We start from the raw sequence: 20068 nt of genomic DNA, 5'->3' as shown, positions 1-20068 counted from the left end.
TGCAGATAGATGTGTGTTTATATCTTGCATTTTCTTGATTTGTTCATCCCTTTACGGATGCTTGAGTTGTTTCCATACATTGGCTACCGTGGATATATGCTGCTATGAGTATGAGAGTGCTTTTGGTCAAATGCTTTTTCTCCATCTACTGAGATGATCATATGATATTTAGCCTTTATTCTGTTAATGTGGTCTATCATAATGATTGACTTGTGGATGTTCAACCATCCTTGCATTCTGCAATAAATCTCACTTGATCATTCTGTAGGATATACTTCTAATGTACTGTTGAATTCAGCTTGCTAACATTTTGTTGAAAATTTTTGCATCTATGTATCAAAGATATTGTCCTGTAATTTTCTTTTCTTGTGGTGTCCTGATCTGGCTATGGTATCAGGGTAACACTGGCCTTATAAAATGAGAGTTTCCACTCCTTCTATTTTTGGAAGAGACTGAGAAGGATTGATATTAATTTTTCTTGAAATATTTGGTAGAAGTCACCAGTGAAGCCATCTGGTCCTGTAAAATATACCTTTGAAATACTTCAGTCTACTATAACAGGCATGCTAATACTCATTTTATACCTTAGGAGCCATTATCTGGTTATCCCCTGAAGTACACAGGCTAGGGATGCTTAACTAGCATTTCACATACTCTAATGGAAGCCTGCATTATTAAGTTGGCTACCTGAGCTCTTAGCTAACTTCTCTTATCACCATAAGTGGTTGGTTGGTTGGTTAGCATCATGAATACTGAATATGATTGTTCGATGATGAAATGATATTGTTCATGATATCTTAGAAATATAGAAATATAGAAATAGCTGTACTTGCACCTCCACTGTTCAACAAACAAAATAGGAAAATACATCTTGAAGTATCCCTGTAATTTTCCCCTTGACACCTTAGACTTCGGGTTTGACCAGTTCTGTGGTAAATAAGCTTATAGAAAGGAGAAAGTTTTTGTACTTCTATGCAATACCAATGAGCATTTTAGCTTAATCCTACCATGAAATATTTCTATACCTGCCTCAAAGGAAAGGTCCCAGAGGACTAGTCAGGTTCCTAAAAGGACAGTGTTGGGATTACAAGCTTATAGGGCAGATTTTAAGACTTCAGAACTTGTTTTAAGTTATGTGCTACAAACCCTATATATACCAGAGTTCAGTCTGAGGCTTCTTTCTTTGCAGCACACCTTAAACTGGGGGCTTTGGGGGGATCAGACCCCACCCCCTAAACTGGTGTCATCTACTTCCAAGTACTGAGGGTTCCTGAAATATATCCCCAGATAGTTCCTCACAACTGCAAATGACCAAATTGGCTTAAGTTAGTTCCCAGCAATGGACTGGAAAGAAAAGTCAGCTAAGAAAGTTAAAAATGCCTCAGACAGCTGTGCTCTCTTCTAAAAGCAAATTCTCACAAGTAAAAAGCAAACCCTGAAATCACCGTCTATGTATTTTCTACAGCTCTAACATTTGGATGTCAGGAACTTGCTTTTGGTATCCATACCATAGAATTTTCTATTCCCTTCTTTCCCCTCTACACAGGTGTTATGACTCATTTGTAATACCCCCCTTTTCATTGTGCTCTGTCATACATTTCAGTTTCTTTTTGATTAGATCCCATGCAAGTACATATTCATTTGTATATCACTAAAGGCCTCAGTCCCTTTCCTCTTGTGACAGAAATCTGAATTGCTACCATCACTGTATTTTTTTCCAGTTGATATGTTTTTTCTCATATAGAGGTAATCCTCCCACATATTCACTTCAGAAGCTTCTAGCCATAACTTGTGCTTGCATTTATCCTCAAAGTCTCAGTATTTTTCAAGAATGATGAGATCTCAGTCTTACCGAGAGAATCCTCATAGGCGTGGAAGTTTAGCCTAGAAATGATTCCTCAGTTCGACTGTTTTAATATCTCTATCACCTTTATATATTTTTCTGTACTATCCTCTAACCGAATAACCTTCTAACTTCAGTTATTTTTATGATGTTCAACAGCATCTACAGCATGCACACCTTCTACAGGTATTTATATTTATTTTCTTTCTAGGTAACACACAATGAAATCGTTTCCATGACCTTTCACTTGTGAACATTGGTCAGTACAGATTTTTACAAGGGGTAAAAAAATTTTCACTGGAGAGTTTTAATTATTTTGTTTTTTTCTTAACTGAAAACCTCTTCAATTCATAAAGTTGTATGTGGAAGTCCAATACAGCAAAGAGCAAATGCATTCTTGAAGAGTAAAGACAGTAGGAATTAGATTCCCTTCTATATTTCCTTCCCACTTACTCCTGTATATATGAGGAGAAGAATCCCTTGTCTGTAGGGCTGGCACTGCACACACTAACCTCAGGCCGGTCTGCAGCCCCATAACCTCATATAATGGTGGTTATTAAAAACAGAATATCAGATGCAGATGCCTGAACATCTACTAAATGGGTCCATATTTGAAGGACCCATAAGGTTTCTCTCTTGTGATCTGTGCTGCTCTGTGAGCAGAGTAGTCCCACTTTTGCTGACATTCTGTACATAGGAAGTTGCAAGAACAAGTGCCATTGATGCTGGCAAACCCCACTTTTAGGCATTTAACATATGGTACAGGTAGCATTTCAAATAGGTTATAATGAAAGATGATATGATAAGTGATGTTGGGACAATTTGGGGGAGAAAAAGAAAGGCCACCTTATATTGCAAAAAGCAACCCAGGGCTAAACGTTAAAGAAACTACAGATTAACTTAAAGAAAATTCAGAATAATATTTTCTTAACCAGAGTATGAAAATGTTTCCTAAAAAGCAAATCCATGAAGAAAAAGAATTATATATATTTAACATTACATTATATAAAGAGCTCCCATAAATCAATAAAAAGTTCTAACAAACCAAGAGGGAATTGGCAAAGGGTATAATTGGATAAAGGGTTCAAACAGTTATTGAAAATAAAGTGCATTTGAGTTAAATAGTTCACCCCATACTCCAAATTCTTAGAATCATTTGATATTTTTTCCCCTGTGGGAGATTTTGAAACAAAATGGCAAAGAGGGAGGTAGAGAAAATAGAGATGTGAAAAAAAGAATTAGTTCTGAATAAATGCTTTGTATGTGTGTCTATACACATAGAAAGTTGGAAGAAAATAAACCAATAGGTTTTCAGTCATTATCTCTAGATAATATAACTAAGCATAGTTTTTATTTTCTTCATATGGTTCTGTATTTTTTTAAATTCTTTATAACAAACATATGCTTCTCATAAAAAATGAATCTCTTCTCTCTATATACATACATGTATACACATGTATACATAACATATATGTGCCTTTGTTTACTCACTAAGTCGTGTCTGACTCCCTGTGACCCCATGGATGACAGCCCACCAGGTTCCTTTGTCCATGGGATTTCCTAGTCAAGAATACTGGAGTGGGTTGCCAGTTCCTTCTCCAGGGGATCTTCCTGACACAGGGATTGAACCCACATCTCCTGCATTGCACTAGGTTCTTTACCACTGAGCCACCAAGGTGGTATATATAACAACATAACATATATACATACACACACACACACCAGGGAAGTATATATATAATTTAAAAACACAAAACCATATGGAGAAAGTAAAAACTACACACACACCCCCATAGATAGTGAATAACTGAACAGATATCCAAAGTCTTGTGAAAGAATCAGGGGCAGCTACATACTCCAAGTGTTCTTTCCCCATGCCTTCAGATAGCCAGGAAGGAAGACAAGAAAGACGAGTTTTCGTGTTAACTGAAGTTAGCAGGAGAGAATGAGCGTCCTCCACTCCAGGTGTAAGGTGAGAATTACGTGGGAAAAGACGCACATATGCAAATGTGCAGGAGAGGGCCATCTGACACTGATTCACTGGTCTGCTTCAGCCCATCCAGGAACACACATCCGGGCATCATTAGTGGGCACTGCCCTGCGGGAGTCAGAGGTCACATTTCACATGCCAACAGGTTCTCACTGCCCCTGCCTTGTGAATAGGAAGCGACTTGCGGTGGTGAACACAGGCAATGGGGTGGCGACGTCACATCATTTAGCCTGACCGCCAGGCGTGCTCACCAACCCTTGTTGCACATCCAGCTTCCCATGTTGCCCAGCAAGGAACATACGCAAAGGAAATAATCAATCTCATCAGAAATTCTGAGTCTCTAGCACATGCTGCTGAATATCACAATACACTTAATATGACCCTGACACAGAGAAATGCATTATTCTTAAAAAAAATTCCAAGGATTTGAGGGCAGTACATCGGGATGAAGAGAAGGAAGCTGTGGTTTTCTAGATGAAAGGTGACCTGTTTCTTCGCTACATTGTTTCTCCCTCAGATAAAGGCACTGACCACTAACCTTTCTCATGAGGTAGCAAACCAAGTGACAAGGCCACGAAGGATGCGAAATACTCAGGGCAGAGATCTTATTCCCCCTTAGCATTAAACAACTAAAACACCCTGCTACTCATTTTCATAGGGAAGAGATGAATCATCCAATTAGTAATCCTGTGACAACAAGGAAAAATGATCCATATCTAACTCCAAAATAAATTCTAGCTAGAACCAAGGTGCATCCTGAAAAAGGTGACGATGAAAAGGCTTAGACAACAACAGAGGTAAGCATAAAAATGGTCTCAATTCTAGTAAGGCCTGCTGAAGCACAGAGTCGCAGGGAACACATAAAGGAAAGTCCTGATGGATCTAACAGTATGAAAATGCAAAACTTCCGTACTGTCTCTGAGCTACACGAATCTTACTAAGTTCAAGGAGAACCATATCATTACCTCAAAAGATGTTGCAAAAGAATTCAATAGGTAGATACTTCCCTAAGAAGACACACCCTGAGTCAAAAGCCAACACAAAATGTAACAGTGGAACCTCAGAAACACTTTCTTCTGTAGATTTGACAATACAATGTGGGAGGAGAATGGATAAATAAAATATTGGGCAAGACAAACGATCATCATCTTCAGGCTATATATCAGCCAACTAACAGAAACGATCAGAGAGGCAGTAAGGTGGCTGACTATAAAATTAAAAATCAACAGCTCTCCTATACAGAAACAATACACCATTAGGAAGCTTTATGAAGGAAATAAGCCTTCTACAAAAACAATAAATGACTATTTATCATGAAGATTAAATTCTCTCTAAAATATATTTTAAAAGTTGTTGGCATGATTTCAGCCAAAATTTAAATGGAATGTGCTTAGAATTTGACAAAATGATTCTGCTGTTTATCAAAACGTAAAAATATCTAAGGGCAACAAAGAAAAGCTAGATAAGTGCAATGAGACACTAGATTAAAAAAAAAGTATAATGAGGGTTTCGTAACTCGCACAGCACAAAGCTAGAATCAGCAGTAGTATCAAGAAAATGGAATAGAGGATTTGGAAATAGACCCAGTTAATATACTATCCGGCACATAATAAAAGTGGTACTTTAAATTAGTAAGATAAGAACATATTTTTTTGGGGAAAAAAATTAACCTGAAACCTCTCAGTTCACGCTGCGTCACACATAACGATGCGTGTATTCCAGCTGTGGCACCGTTTTAACCACAGAAAACCATGAAAGCATGCAGACCCCAGAATGGCTGCTGCTGCTGCTATTCTAAACCAATGTCCCAATTTATCCATCAAGCCCTCGTGACAAGAAAAAATATGCACCTCCACATCCTCCCTCATAGGTGGAGCTGACAAGGGACACACTTGGGATCAGTAAGATGTCAGCTCAGGAATTTGGGGGAGCTTTGGATTCCTGATTCAGAGAGCCCCAAGTCTCCTGTGCCTCTCCTTCTCCTGCCGGAAATACAGACCACACACTTGTCATGTGGCCATGAGGCAGGAGGCATCAGGATGGATGCTGGTGGGAAAGAAGGGCAGGAAAGCATGGGTGTGTAAGGGGCTTACTGAGCTAGTCTGGACTCTGATGTGGGAGGGAGGCTTTCCAGAACTGTTCTTGGATGTTCTCTTCATTTGTAAGCCCAAATGAGTTCTAACTGCTTCTAGTGAAGAGTCTTAAAATATGACAGAAAAAAATACTTTCCTAAATATGTAAGAAACCCCAAATCCACAAAGGCAAACACTGATCAGTCTAGTGTAAAAACTTTAAAAAACTTTTCAGAGTTATAAACAAATCAACAGAAATGTACCACATATATAGGGCTTCCCTGATAACTCAGTTGGTAAGGAATCCACTTACAATGCAGGAAACCCTGGTCTGATTCCTGGGTTTGGAATATCTGTGGAGAAGGGATAGGCTACCCAATCCAGTATTCTTGGGCTTTCCTGTGGCTCAGCTGGTAAAGAATCCACCTGCAATGTGGGAGACCTGGGTTTGATCCCTGGGTTGGGAAGATCCCCTGAAGAAGGGAAAGGCTACCCACTCCAGTATTCTGGCCTGGAGAATTCCATGGACTGTATAGTCTATGGGGTTGCTAAGAGTTGGACACGAATGAGTGGCTTTCACTTTCACTCACACACACGTATGTCTTTTAAAGATATATATTTAGAAGACAAATAATAGAACAGGGAAAATATCTGACACCCACCTATAAACCTAATCGATAAATACACAGAACTCATAAAGAAAACCATGTGCAATTCAATGGAAAAGTGGGTCCTTTATGTCCCAGCCTCAGAGGTTACTCAGCATCCTTGTGCTGCTCTGTACCCTACTCTGTTAGCTGAAGCAGGGATAAGCTCACCCAGAGCCAACAAGAGGGGCCCTAGATCCCACCTGAGAATGAGAAGAACATCAACGAATTTGTAGGCATGACTTAAAAACTACTACAAGGTGTAACTATTGAACAGCAATTTCCCTTCTAAGAATTTATCCTACAAAAGCAAGCAAAGTTATGTATACAAGATGTCTGTAAAGTATGCTCATTCTAGTGTTATTTATAACAATGGGTGTTAAATTTCAGCATGCTTCAGAATCACCTGGAGGGTTTGTGGAAACAGATTTCTGGGTCCCACCCAGAGTTTCCACTTCAAGAGTTCTAGGGTAGGGCTGGAGAATTTGCACTTTTGAAAAGTTCCTAGGTAATGTTGATTCCGCTGCTCTGAACAACAGACTTAGATTGCTGCTGACCTTCCCGTCTCAGGGACTGAACCTGTGTCTCTTATGGGCAGGCGGGTTCTTCACTACTAGTGCCACCTGGAAAGTCCGATTAATTATGTTACTATCTCAAATTCCATTGTTGTACTTGTTTTCCCATTTCACAAAGAAAATTTGACCCAACTATACCACAATGGAACAGGGAGAAATCTCCAGCCTTGTTACAATCTGGCCAACATATGCTTAGTCACACTTCTGATGGGCAGAAAACCCTCTGGGCATCCAAACCTTAAATTCTGATTTCTAAGCTCAGACCAGAAATGCTCAGTAAGACCAATGTAGAATTTGAAACAGGAGGGTAGAGGAGAATCTTAGCTACTGTATACCTGAACCTCCACGACCTCCTGAACCTTGCGACCCCATGGACTGCAGCCCACCAGGCTCCTCTGTTCATGGGATTTCCCTGGCAAGAATACTGGAGGGAACTGTCATTCCCTTCTCCTGGGGATCCTCCTGACCCAGGGATTGAACTGGGGTCTCCTGCACTGCAGGTGGATTCTTTATTATCTGAGCCACCAGGGAAGCCTTCCAGGCAGAGGCATATTCACAGCTCATCCCCCTTCTTCCTGTGTACTCCAGGCTTTACAGGAGTGGCAAAGAAGTTACAATACTAGAAGGAGGAGCAAAGAATACTAAAAGGAGGAGCAAAGAAATAACTTTTCTTGGTTACTAAATACTATTTAGGAAGGCTGAATTTTCCATACTAGTATTTTCAACTGGCTTTCTGCCATGAGTGTGGCGAGGTTTCTTGTTCTAATACTTCATCCTTCCTGCTGCTGTTACTTGGTTACATTATATCCCTGTGCCTACACTAGGGCATGGAGTTGTCTCTGTGGAGGAGCTCAGGATTGAACCTCAGATCATCTGAGTGATGGCCTCAGCTACTTGCCCTGAAGTACTAACATAGTATCACTTCCTCATCTCAAACTCTTCCTCTGCTCCTTTAACAATCTACAAAACACCTGTGGTTTAGTCACCAAGTCATCTCCGACTCCTGTGATGCCATGGACTGTAACCTGCCAGGCTCCTCTGTCCATGGGATTCTCCAGGCAAGGATACTGGAGTGGGTTGCCATTTCCTTCTCTAGGGGATCTTCTGGACTCAGGAATCGGACCCAGGTCTCCTGCATTGCAAGTGGATTCTTTACCAACTGAGCTATGAGGGAAGCCCCACCCTTTCCTCAACCGAATTAACTTTCCCAGCCTGATCCACCTGTTTCTTCCAATAAGAACTCTATGTCCCCAGTCATTTAGAGCAGTAGTTCCCAACCCTTTTGCCATCAGGGACTGGTTTTGTGGAAGACAATTTTTCATTGGACCAGGGAGTAGAGGATAGTTTCAGGATGATTCAAGTGCATTACATTCACTGTGTACTTTTCCCCCATTATTATAACATCAGTTCACCTCAGATCATCAGGCATTAGATCTGGGAGGCTGGGGACCCCTGATTTAGTCCTATTTGTGGCTTCTCCAAATATGTACCATGCAGTCCACTCTTAACTCTTCTAAATGCTATTTCCTCTCCCTGAAAGCTCTTCCCCAACCCACCGCATCCCCAGAAATTCCAAGCCATACCTGACACACAGTATACCACTTTCTCCAGGAGGCCTACTGCCCTTAGAAAGGATGCTGAACTCCTCTGGAATCAGCATGGCTACACTTATTTCTGATGTCTCATTTCCTGTAACAGCATAAGCTCTTCAAGGACAGACACCATGTCCAGCTCACTCGGGTGCTCAATCTGCTTAGAACAAGGCCTTGTAGGGAACCAGCATCACAGGAAACTTGAAGAAGGTGCCCTCCAGACACTCGAGAAAATATGCAAATGGCCTTTTACACTGAATGACTGGATGTCCTTACAAAATGTATGAGTGGAATTCAAACTTGTCATATGAATTCCCAGACAGAACCATATCAGAGTTGAAACAGCACGTTTAACTAAATGCAAGGAAAGCAAGTGTTTCTTACTTTGAGTTGTCGTCGCACTCGGGCCAAAAAGAATTTCCAACAGTTTTCTATGGAGTCCACCATGCCCAGACCACGAACTTCATTACGAATTCCAGAAATTATCTTGTCTACATCTTCATCACTGAACAGATCAGGAACTTCCCCTGCCCCCAAAGGAATGAGTAGAATTATTAGAAGACTGCTATAATTCATATTTTTTAGATATGACTTAAAATGCTAATAAAAAGTTCAGCTTTAATGATAGAATTTGAAACCAGAAATGCAATTTTTTTTTTGTATTTATAAGACACGACACAGTGACAACAAGCTATGACAAACCCACCCACTAAACTTGCACAGGCAAGAATAACATTTACTTCACTGAAAGCCCCTGCAAGGCCTTTCACATCGTAAGCAGACTAAGAAAGCGATACACTTCAAATTAGTTAGGTTTATACGTTTCTCCCCAAAGAATGCCCCGACAAACATCTCAAAGACAAATTATCTCTATTTAAAGTTCACTGAAACCACAGATCATTTGTCTTTGGGGAAGATCTTTCACGGAATGTGTTGGTTTAATCACCTGATGCCAGCAAGTCATTAATCAGCACGAGAAAGCTCTCATCTAGAACGTGGGCATCTGTCAGCAGGAACGCGGTGGGCATGTTCTTGGCTCCAGTTCTGATGTACAGATTGGCAAGATCTACCTATAAGAAACAGAGGCCATCACTCACACTGTGTTAACATGCTGGCGTGCTGTTGGCGAGGGGTGGGCAGAACTGAGATGCTACAGCGGGATGGCTGCGTGCCGTCCTTTCCCCGTTTATACGTTCTTTCCTCTCGGTGACTCTCTTCTTACGGCGGCAAACACTGTGACATCAGCTCCATTTCTGGCACATAATCCTGAGTGTCATATTTATGGTTTCAAGGAGCCCAAGATGCAAACAGGCTCCCGACAAACAACTCCCTTCTATTCAAGCAAAAGTGAATTCAGGAATGATTTTGTTAAGCAACGCAGTGAAAAGAAGTTTTTGGCTCATTTTAACATCTACGTCATTGTTTGGTGACTTAGAGTTTACTAGTTTTATTTAGTAATATTGAAAGCAAGTGCTTTGTTGTTTGCTTTAAAATAGCACTTGCCACAAACTCTTAAGTACTATTTTGTAAGTACTATTGTGATTCAAAAGCAAAATTTTTAAAAACATGTCAGTGTTTCTCGACTGTACTCCCATCATTTTCACAATCTGATACAAAGTGGAAAAAAATCTCTATGCACTTGTTAAGATAAAAAAAAAAAAAAGGATCTTTTCCCCCCTCCATCGTATTGGTGTATGAACACTGCTGATTATCAGGTATGGTCAGCACAAAAGAAAAACATGTTTGTGTAGGCAAGTATTTAATAAAATGTTTTCTGAGCAAGTCTGACAGGCTTATAGGCTTTTACACATATAAATCCTGGTAGCAGTTTACTATTATTAATTCGACAATGAAGGAGAAAGTTAAAGTGTTAGTCCTTCAGTCGTGTTTGACTCTTTGTGACCCGATGGACTGTAGCCATCAGGTTCCTCTGTCCATGTGGATTCTCTAGGCAAGAATACCGGAGTGGGTTGCCATTTCCTCCTCCAGGGGATCTTCCCGACTCAGGGATCAAACTGAGGTCTCCTGCCCTGCAGGCAGTTTCTTTACTGTCTGAGCCACCAGCGAAGTCCATGAAGGAGAAACAGCCAACAAAATCCTCTGAAGAGCTTACCCGCCCCCCTCCATGCTTGACTGGAGCACCTTTATTTGGGGCAGAAGGAGCATGGGGCCGCCCATCACCAGACTTACCCGAAGTTCCTGGATCCCAAAGCCTTGGGTCAGAGTGATCTGGAAGACCTCGAGGCTGCAAACGTAAGCTGCCAGGCGGGACAGGCTCTGCTTGCCACTGCCGCCCACTCCGATCAAGAGCGCATAACCCTGAGGGGACTGCAGAATGCGGCTGATGCGACATCTGGGGAGAGAAAGTACCCCTAACAGATGATATCCAACGAGCCTCAGGGCTATGTGGTTTCATTTTTCAGATATTTAGATCTAAACTCTGATTTTTATTTCAGACTTTCAGTCCTTGTTCTTCTGTTTCCCAAACAAAAAGATGCTGCCTGCATCTGCCCCCTTACCACTTGCCTAACAAACCATCCTGGCCAATGACATCCTGACTCCCATTGCCGTGTTACTCTCACCCAAAAGAAGGCAGAAAATGAATACAAGGACTTGCATCAAAGCATCACATTTTCCTGATTAGCAAGAAAGATCCTAATGGCACATCAGTATCCATGTATAAGGATATCAAAGGGCAAATGTATTTGTGCCAGAAACTTTGCTATAGAATTATTTGGGGAAGAACCGATTTGTTTACACCAACAAACACCTCACATGAGATTTACTTCATGCATTTTAAACACTTGCCTTTTTTACATGATTCTTATGTCCCTTGCATGAAAGCTTTCCTCGTGCCTTGAACCGTCTAAAACATTCTCGGAAAGTGTTAGAAGCCAAGCAGTAAATCTCCAGTAAAGTCAACTAAACCCTTTTTCTCTATTATCGAAGAGGTTCTGAATGCTTATCCTATTGATATTATTGCTACATCTTACAGCTAGGAATAAGTTGGCTTTAACATGATCAACATAAGCGTGTGTTCAGTTGCTTCAGTCGTGTCCAACTCTTTGCAACCCCACGGACTATAGCCTCTGTCCTCTGACTATAGCCAGGCTCCTCTGTCCACGGGATTCTCTAGGCAAGAATACTGGAGTGGGTTGCCATGCCCTCCTCAACGGGATCTTCCAAACTCAGGGATGGGACCTGAATCTCTTGCATTGCAGGTGGGCTCCTTACTGCTGAGCCACCAGGGAAGCCCCCAATATAAGCCTATGGAAGCCCAAATGCAAAAACATTTTTAAAAAAAGACTGCTGTGTTTGCTCTCAGTTGCTTTCTTGAGATGAATTTAAGCCCTGAACAATCCAAACAATCTGTAACACATTTTTTTTTAAGAGTACTTTTTCAAAGAATTAAGTTGGGATCACTTATAGTAGGTCCAGCATGCACGATCATTTCCTGAAAACCTTCAATAACTGAAAAGACAGGTTATTTTTCCAAGCTCAGCCACCTCATTAAATTTTACTTCACATGACCACAAGACAAAATCACCTTGGCAAAGCTGTTAGATTTCTCTAACACTAGTGAAGCCCCAACTTACAAGGCAGGGTTTTCATTTCATTTTAATGTGTGCTTTGAGGTCTGCATCGACAGTCTGTAAGTGGCAAAGTCTCTTTCTACAATGTTCAAGGGCACACTGAAATCATCTCTGATGTGCAGTAAATCAGTTTCTAGCTCATAATCCCTAATCAAAGCAGCAGCTTTTCCTTTTAGGTCACTGAGAACTCTGTGCTGAAGGATTACAGGGGACAACTCCTCAGCGCCAACAAGACATCTCTTCCACACGAGTCATGACAGACGGCCAGCGTACATTAACCCAACCAGAAACAGCATTACTAATAACTCACTTATCACCATGCTCAGAGATTCTAATGGAAGCATCCTCTGTCTGCTAATCAGAGGACTGTCAATGCAAAGGGATCCATAAAACAATCAATATGTAGGAAGCTTATAATAAATGATGATAGGGAAACCTCCCAAGTTTTTCTTAGGCACTTGGGCTCAACATTTTAAGGAGTGACTCTTCTAAAAATCGAATTCTCCACATTTCTTGGGTCTGTTTGAATTGCTTTCCTCACATACTTCCTTCTCTCTTGACTTATTTCATTACTTTAATCTTCGCCCAAATATCACTTGTTAGAAAAACCAGTATTACTAACTGAGTGGCATTCCCCCAAATGCATATACTGAAGCCCTAACCACCAGTACCTGAAAATACAGACTCTTAGGAAATAGAGTGATTGAAGAAATTGGTTATAATGAGGTCATAGGGGAGTAGGGTGTATCCAATATGACCGGCATCGTTATAAAAAGGAGAAATTTGGATACAGACACACACTACGGGAGAAAGTCACATGATGACTGAACTCAGGCTGTCACAAGACAAGGAACTTCCGGAAGCAAGGAAAGAATTCTGGAGCAGACTCTCCCCAGCACCTTCTGAGGGAGCATGGCCCTTCTGACATCTCGATTTCAGACTTCTTCTTGCCCTCAGAACTGTGGGACAATAAATATCTGTTTTCCTAAACTTCCCAGTTTGCAGCGTTTTGTCAGAGCAGCTCCAGCACATCAGTACAGCCAGTGAGAAATGACAGTTACTGGGAAGCAGGACAGAAAGGGAAGATGCCATCGACTTCCCACAGAGCAGCAGCAATGGCCAGCTGTTTAGACTACTCAACCAACCCTGTCATTCCCATGCTAAACTCTGACCCGGAACTTCACACTGCACTTAGAAAGAGACAACCCCCCTTTCCTCTGGTTACAAGAAAACACCCTGTACACATGAGGCCTGTGTCCACCTCCCCACCTTGCCATATGCCCTTCCTGTTTCTCCATGCTACAGTCACAATGACCCTCTTTTTGCTTTTGGACACTCAGCCTAGGGGCCGCATGAAATCTGCCTAAAGCATTCCTCCTCCAGATCTTTCCATGCTGAGCTCCTGCATGTCATTTCAGTCTCACCTTAAATGTCACCTCCTCACAGAGATATCCAGTCCCTCTTTGGGAATTCACATGTTTATTGCTCAGGATCAATAGATTTTATTCCTCAGCAGGATATATCACTTTCTGCCATGTTCCTCACTTGCTTATTTGTTCATATCCTTATAAGCATCCCATGGGATCACTAAAAGATGAGCTCGATTAGAGAAATAACTGGATTATCTTGCTGGCTGCTGTCTCCCCAGTACTTGGGCAATGTCTGACAGCAGATGTCACGGACGGTCGCACAACCTGCGCACCGCAAAGGCACCCAAGCTAGGAGGTGAGAGCCTGCTCAGGCACACTACCTCAGGAAAGGGGCCTTCTAGTTTTCTGCCCAGAAAACATGGCCTTCCCTTTTTTCTTCCTTAACTTGCACATAAGTACTGAATAGGCTGGCAATGTTTCTGTTTGATACTCAGCAGGCACTCAATGAACATTCTTAACCAAGGAAAATCAGCTTGAGTCCATCCTGTCTCTGCCACTTACAAATTTTTAAGATTTTGAATAAGTCACTTACCTTCCTCTTTCTTCATATTCTTCCCTAAGGCTATGGTAACCTACTCCAGTATTCTTGCCTGGAGAATCCCATGGACAGAGGAGCCTGGCGAGCTGCAGTCCATGGGGTCACAAAGAGTCAGACACAACTGAGCCTTAGACACACACTGAATAGGCTGGCAATGTTCCTGTTTGGCACTCATATGGCACTCAGTAAATATTCCTAACCAAGGAAAATCAGCATGAGACTGTCCTGTCTCTGCCACTTATGAACTTTAACTTTGAACAAGTCACTTACCTTCCTCTTTCTTCATACTCTTCCCTAACAGAGGTACAAGTGAAAGAACATGAAATTATGGTTCTCATGACACTTCAAAAAATAGTATACCTATGTAAGACATTATTGTGACATAATTCATATAGACACTTAATAGTCTTTTAATGGATCCATGACACCTAAACCTATTATCATTTATTTATTCATTTATATAAAAATTATCTACTATTATACAAAGAATTGTGTTTGACATTCTTGTAGTTTGTTGAATGCAAGCTTAGTGACCTTCTCTGAATCAGGCCCATATATTTATAGTTACAGAAGCTAAGGGGATTGGAATGACTTTTTGCAAAAGATAATTGTCTTACCTAACTCAGGTTATCAATTTTCTCTAGCACAGAATTCAATTTCCTTCCTACACAAGTACATTCTTGAGGTCTTCTACAAGTTGCCTTTTGCTTATGATACGGTAAGTGGCTGCACTTACAGGTATGTGACATATTTATGTCATAGAAGAGGGCTGTGTCTTGTCTTTTTTATTTTGTGTCCTCAATCAAGTTTGTCTTTTCATTTTTTGAGGTAACATTGGGTTTCAATATTATATAAATCTCATGGAGAAACTTAGTTTTATACTGTATGGCAAACAAGAACTAATAGTTCAAAAAAATCCCAGATGACAAACAAACAAACAAAACAACTGATAGTTCAGAGTGTTCAGTAAGATCTACTGAATAACAATTGTGGACACCCAACCATTTTTACTTTGTGCAAAAGCATCACAGTCCATCAACTCACACATGTTGCATGGCGTCTTCAAATAAAACGAGGTGCATGGCGGCATTGAGTTCATTGTAGTCATCCAGTGCTTCCATCAGAAATGTCTTCAGCACCTCCCAGTCCTTCACTGGCGTGTAGCACGGGTCTCGGCCGCCATTAGCAAAATGGCAATAGATGAGGGGCTGCTGAAGCAGCACATGGCTATCTATACCCTGCAGGAGGCGGAAGTGAAAAATACGGTCATGTCAACCTCCAGAAATGGTTCATCTGGAGGCAGAGTGACCAGTCCAGGGAAAAGCTTGTAAATCAACCCATGGGTGGATGTCATCTTCCCCTGTACAGATCTGGAGTCACAGCTGTTTCAGCAAGGTAATCATATATAAAATTCATTCACATCCTTATCCCATTTCTGCCCAAGAGCCAATAGTGCCAGAGCACATAGTGACCTTTGGAATTCATTTGCTTACTTCAAAGTATTTATTAGCAGTTTCCAGCAGTTTTTTATGAAACAAATCACAGTCCTTTGTGTCTATCAGTTTGTCTCCATAAACACGAGAAGATTCATGAAGCCATAGGCGTATTAAATCATTTGGACACTTTAAACACTCAGGAGAGGTGAATAAAATTCCCTAAAAGGCAAGAAGAGAAAAAATTAAAAATTCAAAAGGTGATGACATTCCAAGATAATACTTTCTTTTAACATATTCTTTAACTGCATGCTGAATTTAGCAATTTACTGAGTTACAAGAAGGGTTATAAATAGTATTACATATCAGTAGTTGTGGTCTCTGATAAGCAACATTTAAACAATTAACTATACAGTAAAAAGGATTAAAGAATGGGTCTCCTGCATTGCAGGCAGACACTTTACCAACTGAGCCACCAGGGAAGTCTATTAAAGAATTAACTACCATTATGCATATTTCCAGGAATGAGCTAAGGCTGTATTTCAAGAGTCAGCCCAGGAACTAAATATCTGATCTTAGAACTTGTACCTACTGTCTTCAGGAAAATCAGTTTCTAAAACTAGCTAACAAGAAAGTCATAGGACAGTAATTTTACAGATGAAATATATAAGATCCAGAGTCGACTGTCTGAATGCACACTTTGTGGGTAGTCAAAACATTCTGATTCTCACTTTCCCACAACACTATTCTTCAATATTTTGGATTCATATAGACCCCATTCTCATGGGGAGAGTCACTGTGTTCTGGGCTCTAGGGACAACACCAAGGGAGTCATAAAGAATTAGCTGTAAAAGGCTAAACAACTGTTGGGTGGTGTTCGGTGTAGCCAACAGACTCCATATGAATGGTGAGGAGAGAGGTCTCTCACTTCTCGGCCTCCCTTCCCTCCTATGATCAAAAATCTGCTTTTAAAGACAGTTTAATTGAGCAGTCTTTCAGGCAGGTGCAAGAAAGATCAAGATGAAAAGGAATGGTCCACATTCAGACAAAGCTTTTGCCTAATGTGGTTACAGTTTTGAGGCAGCTGTGGAGTGATTTAGAAAGCAGGGTTATAAAAGTATAAGAAATAAAAATCACCAAATACAGAGACGTCTCATCAAGTTTTCATATTCCACCAGTTTACTACTTCTGTCACAAATGAACTTAGAGCCATAAATAATTCTTCAATTACTTTTACTCTACTGATAGGCCATGTAAGTTGGATATTTTCCAACTTTCAAGGTTTTGAATTCTCTCTTTGGAACTTTCTTTTCAAATCATATACATTCATACTGTCCTTTTACTGGGTAAGTGAGTTAAGTGTCAATGCCAAACCAAAACAGGAATTTAAGAAATTATATTTTCTCTTGATGTATGTTTAAAAAGCATATCACCTAAATATTAAAAAAATGAAAATCATCCCTTTTACTTGCACAAAATGAGACACTCAAATATTTATATGGAATCATTGAAATAGGGAGCCAAGATTTCCACCTTAGCTTCTATTGCTAAGTCTCTACCAACCTAAGAGGAATTGCTACTTTCATTGATAAGATGGGATTAATAAACCTGCCATACTTCATAAAGCTTATTACAGAAAATGAAAGAATACATGCTCAAGTATGCAGCATCGTTTTAGACTAAGTTCTATGAATGAACCCCACTGATAATATTTTAGTCAGTGCCCCACTCAAGACACATAAACACGGAGTCATCGAGGTACCTGGAAGACGTTTGACAAGTCTCTCAAATTAAAGAGGTAGTGGAATTTAATGGCCGTGGGTAAAAATGTATGCGCCATCATCTGATGGAATGCGATTGTTGCCTGTATCAAAGTGGGGCCACTCCTGAGAACTGAGGGACCAAATGCTTGCTGCTGGAAATGGAAACTCAGGATTTGGCTGTAGATGGTTTTCAGTGCATCCAGCGATGGAAAGTTGAATGCAAACACTGTGAAATGTCTCTGAAAACAAAAACAAACATGAGAGTTGCATAAAATAGAAAATGTAATGGCACTGGTAGATTGGGGCTTCTCTGGTGGCTCAGACGGTAAAGAATCCGCCTGCCAATGCAGGAGACCCAGGTTCAATCCCTGGGCTGGGAAGATCCCCTAGAGAGGGGCATGGCAATCCACTCTAGTATTCTTGCCTGGGAAATCCAATGGACAGAGGACTCTGGCGGGTCACCGTCCATGGGGTCATAGTCAGACATGACTGAGCAACTAACACTTTCACCTTTACTTTCCAGTAGATGACCAAAACAGGGAGGGGCACTTTATTTTTCATCTCTTCCTGTATCCATACCCACTGTGATGTAACTTAGCAGTACCTTCCAATCTTACTCTCAGAGTGCCCGTATGACTTGATAAAGGCAACAGAAGGAGACAAAAGTAACAGGGTGCCAGTCACTGTCAAAGGCTTGTGTTTCCACTAGCCCTCTTAAAGCTCTATCTTTGCAATGAATTCTACATGCCTACCCAAGGATGAGAGAAACATGACACAGAGCCATGTTGTCCCAATTACAATCACTCCAGGCAGAGCCACCCTCAGTAGCTGACAATTAACTGCCCAACATGTGAACAAGCTCAGGTTAGGTCAGCAGAGTCACCCAGCTGAGTCTCCACTGACTACACAAAAGCAAGCAAACAACACTGAGTGTTGTATGCACAGTGGCAGTGGTGGTGATTATTATTTTAAAACTTAGATGTGCTCAGAAAACCTGCACATAAGTATTTACTGTAGCTTTATTCCTAGTTGCCAAAATCTGGACACAACCATTGCTGTTGTTCATTCACTCAGTCGTGTCTGACTCTGTGACCCCATGACCCGGAGCACACTAAGCTTCCCTGTCCTTCACCATATCCCACGGCTTGCTCAAACTCATGTCCAGTTGGTGATGCCATCCAGCCATCTCATCCTCTGTCGTCCCCTTCTCCTCCTGCCCTTAATCTTTCCCAGCATCAGGGTCTTTCCCAATGAGTCAACTCTTCGCATCAGGTGGCCAAAGTACTGGAGCTTCAACTTCAGCATCAGACCTTCCAATGAGTATTCAGGACTGATCTCCTTTAGGATTGACTGGTTTGGTCTCCTTGCAGTCTAGGGGACTCTCAAGAGTCTTCTCCAACACCACAGCTAAAAAGCATCAGTTCTTCGGTGCTCAGCCTTTTATATGGTCCAACTCTGACATCCAGACATGACTACTGGAAAAACTACAGCTTTGATTAGACAGATCTTTATCGAAAAAGTAAAGTAAAAGTAAAGTCTCTGCTTTTATAATATTCTGCCTAGGTTTGTCATAGCTTTTCTTCCAAGAGGTAAGCATCTTTTAATTTTATGGCTGCAGTCACTGCCTGCAGTAATTTTGGAGCTCTCTATTTTGAAGAAAATAAAATCTGTCACTGTTTCTACATATATTTGTCATGAAGTGATGGGACCGAATGCCATGATCTTAGTTTTTTGAATGTTGAGCTTTAAGCCAACTTTTTCACTCTCCTCTTTCACTTTCATCAAGAGGTTCTTTAGTTCCTCTTTGCTTTCTGCAATAAGTGTGGTGTCATATGCATATCTGAGGTTATTGATATTTCTCCTGGCAGTCTTGACTCCAGCTTGTGCTTCATCCAGCCCAGTATTTCACATGATGTCCTCTGCATATAAGTTAAATAAGCAGGGTGACAAGATATAGCCTCGATGTACTCCTTTCCCAATTTGGAATCAGTCTGTAGTTCCATGTCCAGTTCTAACTGTTGCTTCCTGACCTGCATACAGGTTTCTCAAGAGGAAGGTCAAGTGGTCTGCTTTTCCCATCTCTTGAAGAATTTTCCACAATTTGTTGTGATCCACAGAGTCAAAGGCTTTAGAGTAGTCAATGAAGCAGAAGTAGATGTTTTTCTGGAACTCTCTTGCTTTTTATGTGATCCAATGCTGCTGCTGCTGCTGCTAAGTCGCTGCAGTCGTGTCCAACTCTGTGCGATCCCACAGACGGCAGCCCACCAGGCTCCCCCGTCCCTGGCATTCTCCAGGCAAGAACACTGGAGTGGGTTGCCATTTCCTTCTCCATGCATGAAAGTGAAAAGTGAAAGTCAAGTTGCTCAGTCATGTCCGACCCTTAGCGATAGTTGTTGGCAATTTGATCTCTGGTTCCTCTACCTTTTCTAAATCCAGCTTGTACATCTGGAAGCTCTTGGTTCACATACTGTTGAAACCTAGCTTGGAGGATTTTGAGAACTACTTTGCTAGCATGTGAAATGAGTGCAATTGTGTGGTAGTTTAAACATTCTTTGGCACTGCCCTTCTTTGGGATTGGAATAAAAACTGACC

At 41.1% G+C, this 20068-nt stretch overlaps 1 protein-coding gene across 1 annotated transcript in view; it reads right to left on the bottom strand.

Moving 5' to 3' along the window:
* Positions 1-20068, bottom strand: part of DNAH11 (dynein axonemal heavy chain 11) — a 360125-nt gene that overhangs the window by 157457 nt on the left and 182600 nt on the right. Inside the window, exons 49-54 of the mRNA XM_040260639.1 lie at positions 17476-17715; positions 15774-15935; positions 15325-15518; positions 10910-11072; positions 9666-9789; positions 9104-9246 (exon numbers count right to left, since the gene is read on the bottom strand). Coding sequence (XP_040116573.1) covers positions 9104-9246; positions 9666-9789; positions 10910-11072; positions 15325-15518; positions 15774-15935; positions 17476-17715 — 1026 coding nt within the window. The remainder of the gene's footprint in view (positions 1-9103; positions 9247-9665; positions 9790-10909; positions 11073-15324; positions 15519-15773; positions 15936-17475; positions 17716-20068) is intronic.

Source organism: Oryx dammah, unplaced genomic scaffold (assembly GCF_014754425.2).
Source record: "Oryx dammah isolate SB20612 unplaced genomic scaffold, SCBI_Odam_1.1 HiC_scaffold_18, whole genome shotgun sequence".
Classification (NCBI taxonomy): Eukaryota; Metazoa; Chordata; class Mammalia; order Artiodactyla; family Bovidae; genus Oryx; species Oryx dammah.
The sequence above is the reverse complement of the archived record's forward strand: the minus strand, read 5'-3'. Positions and strand labels throughout refer to the sequence as shown.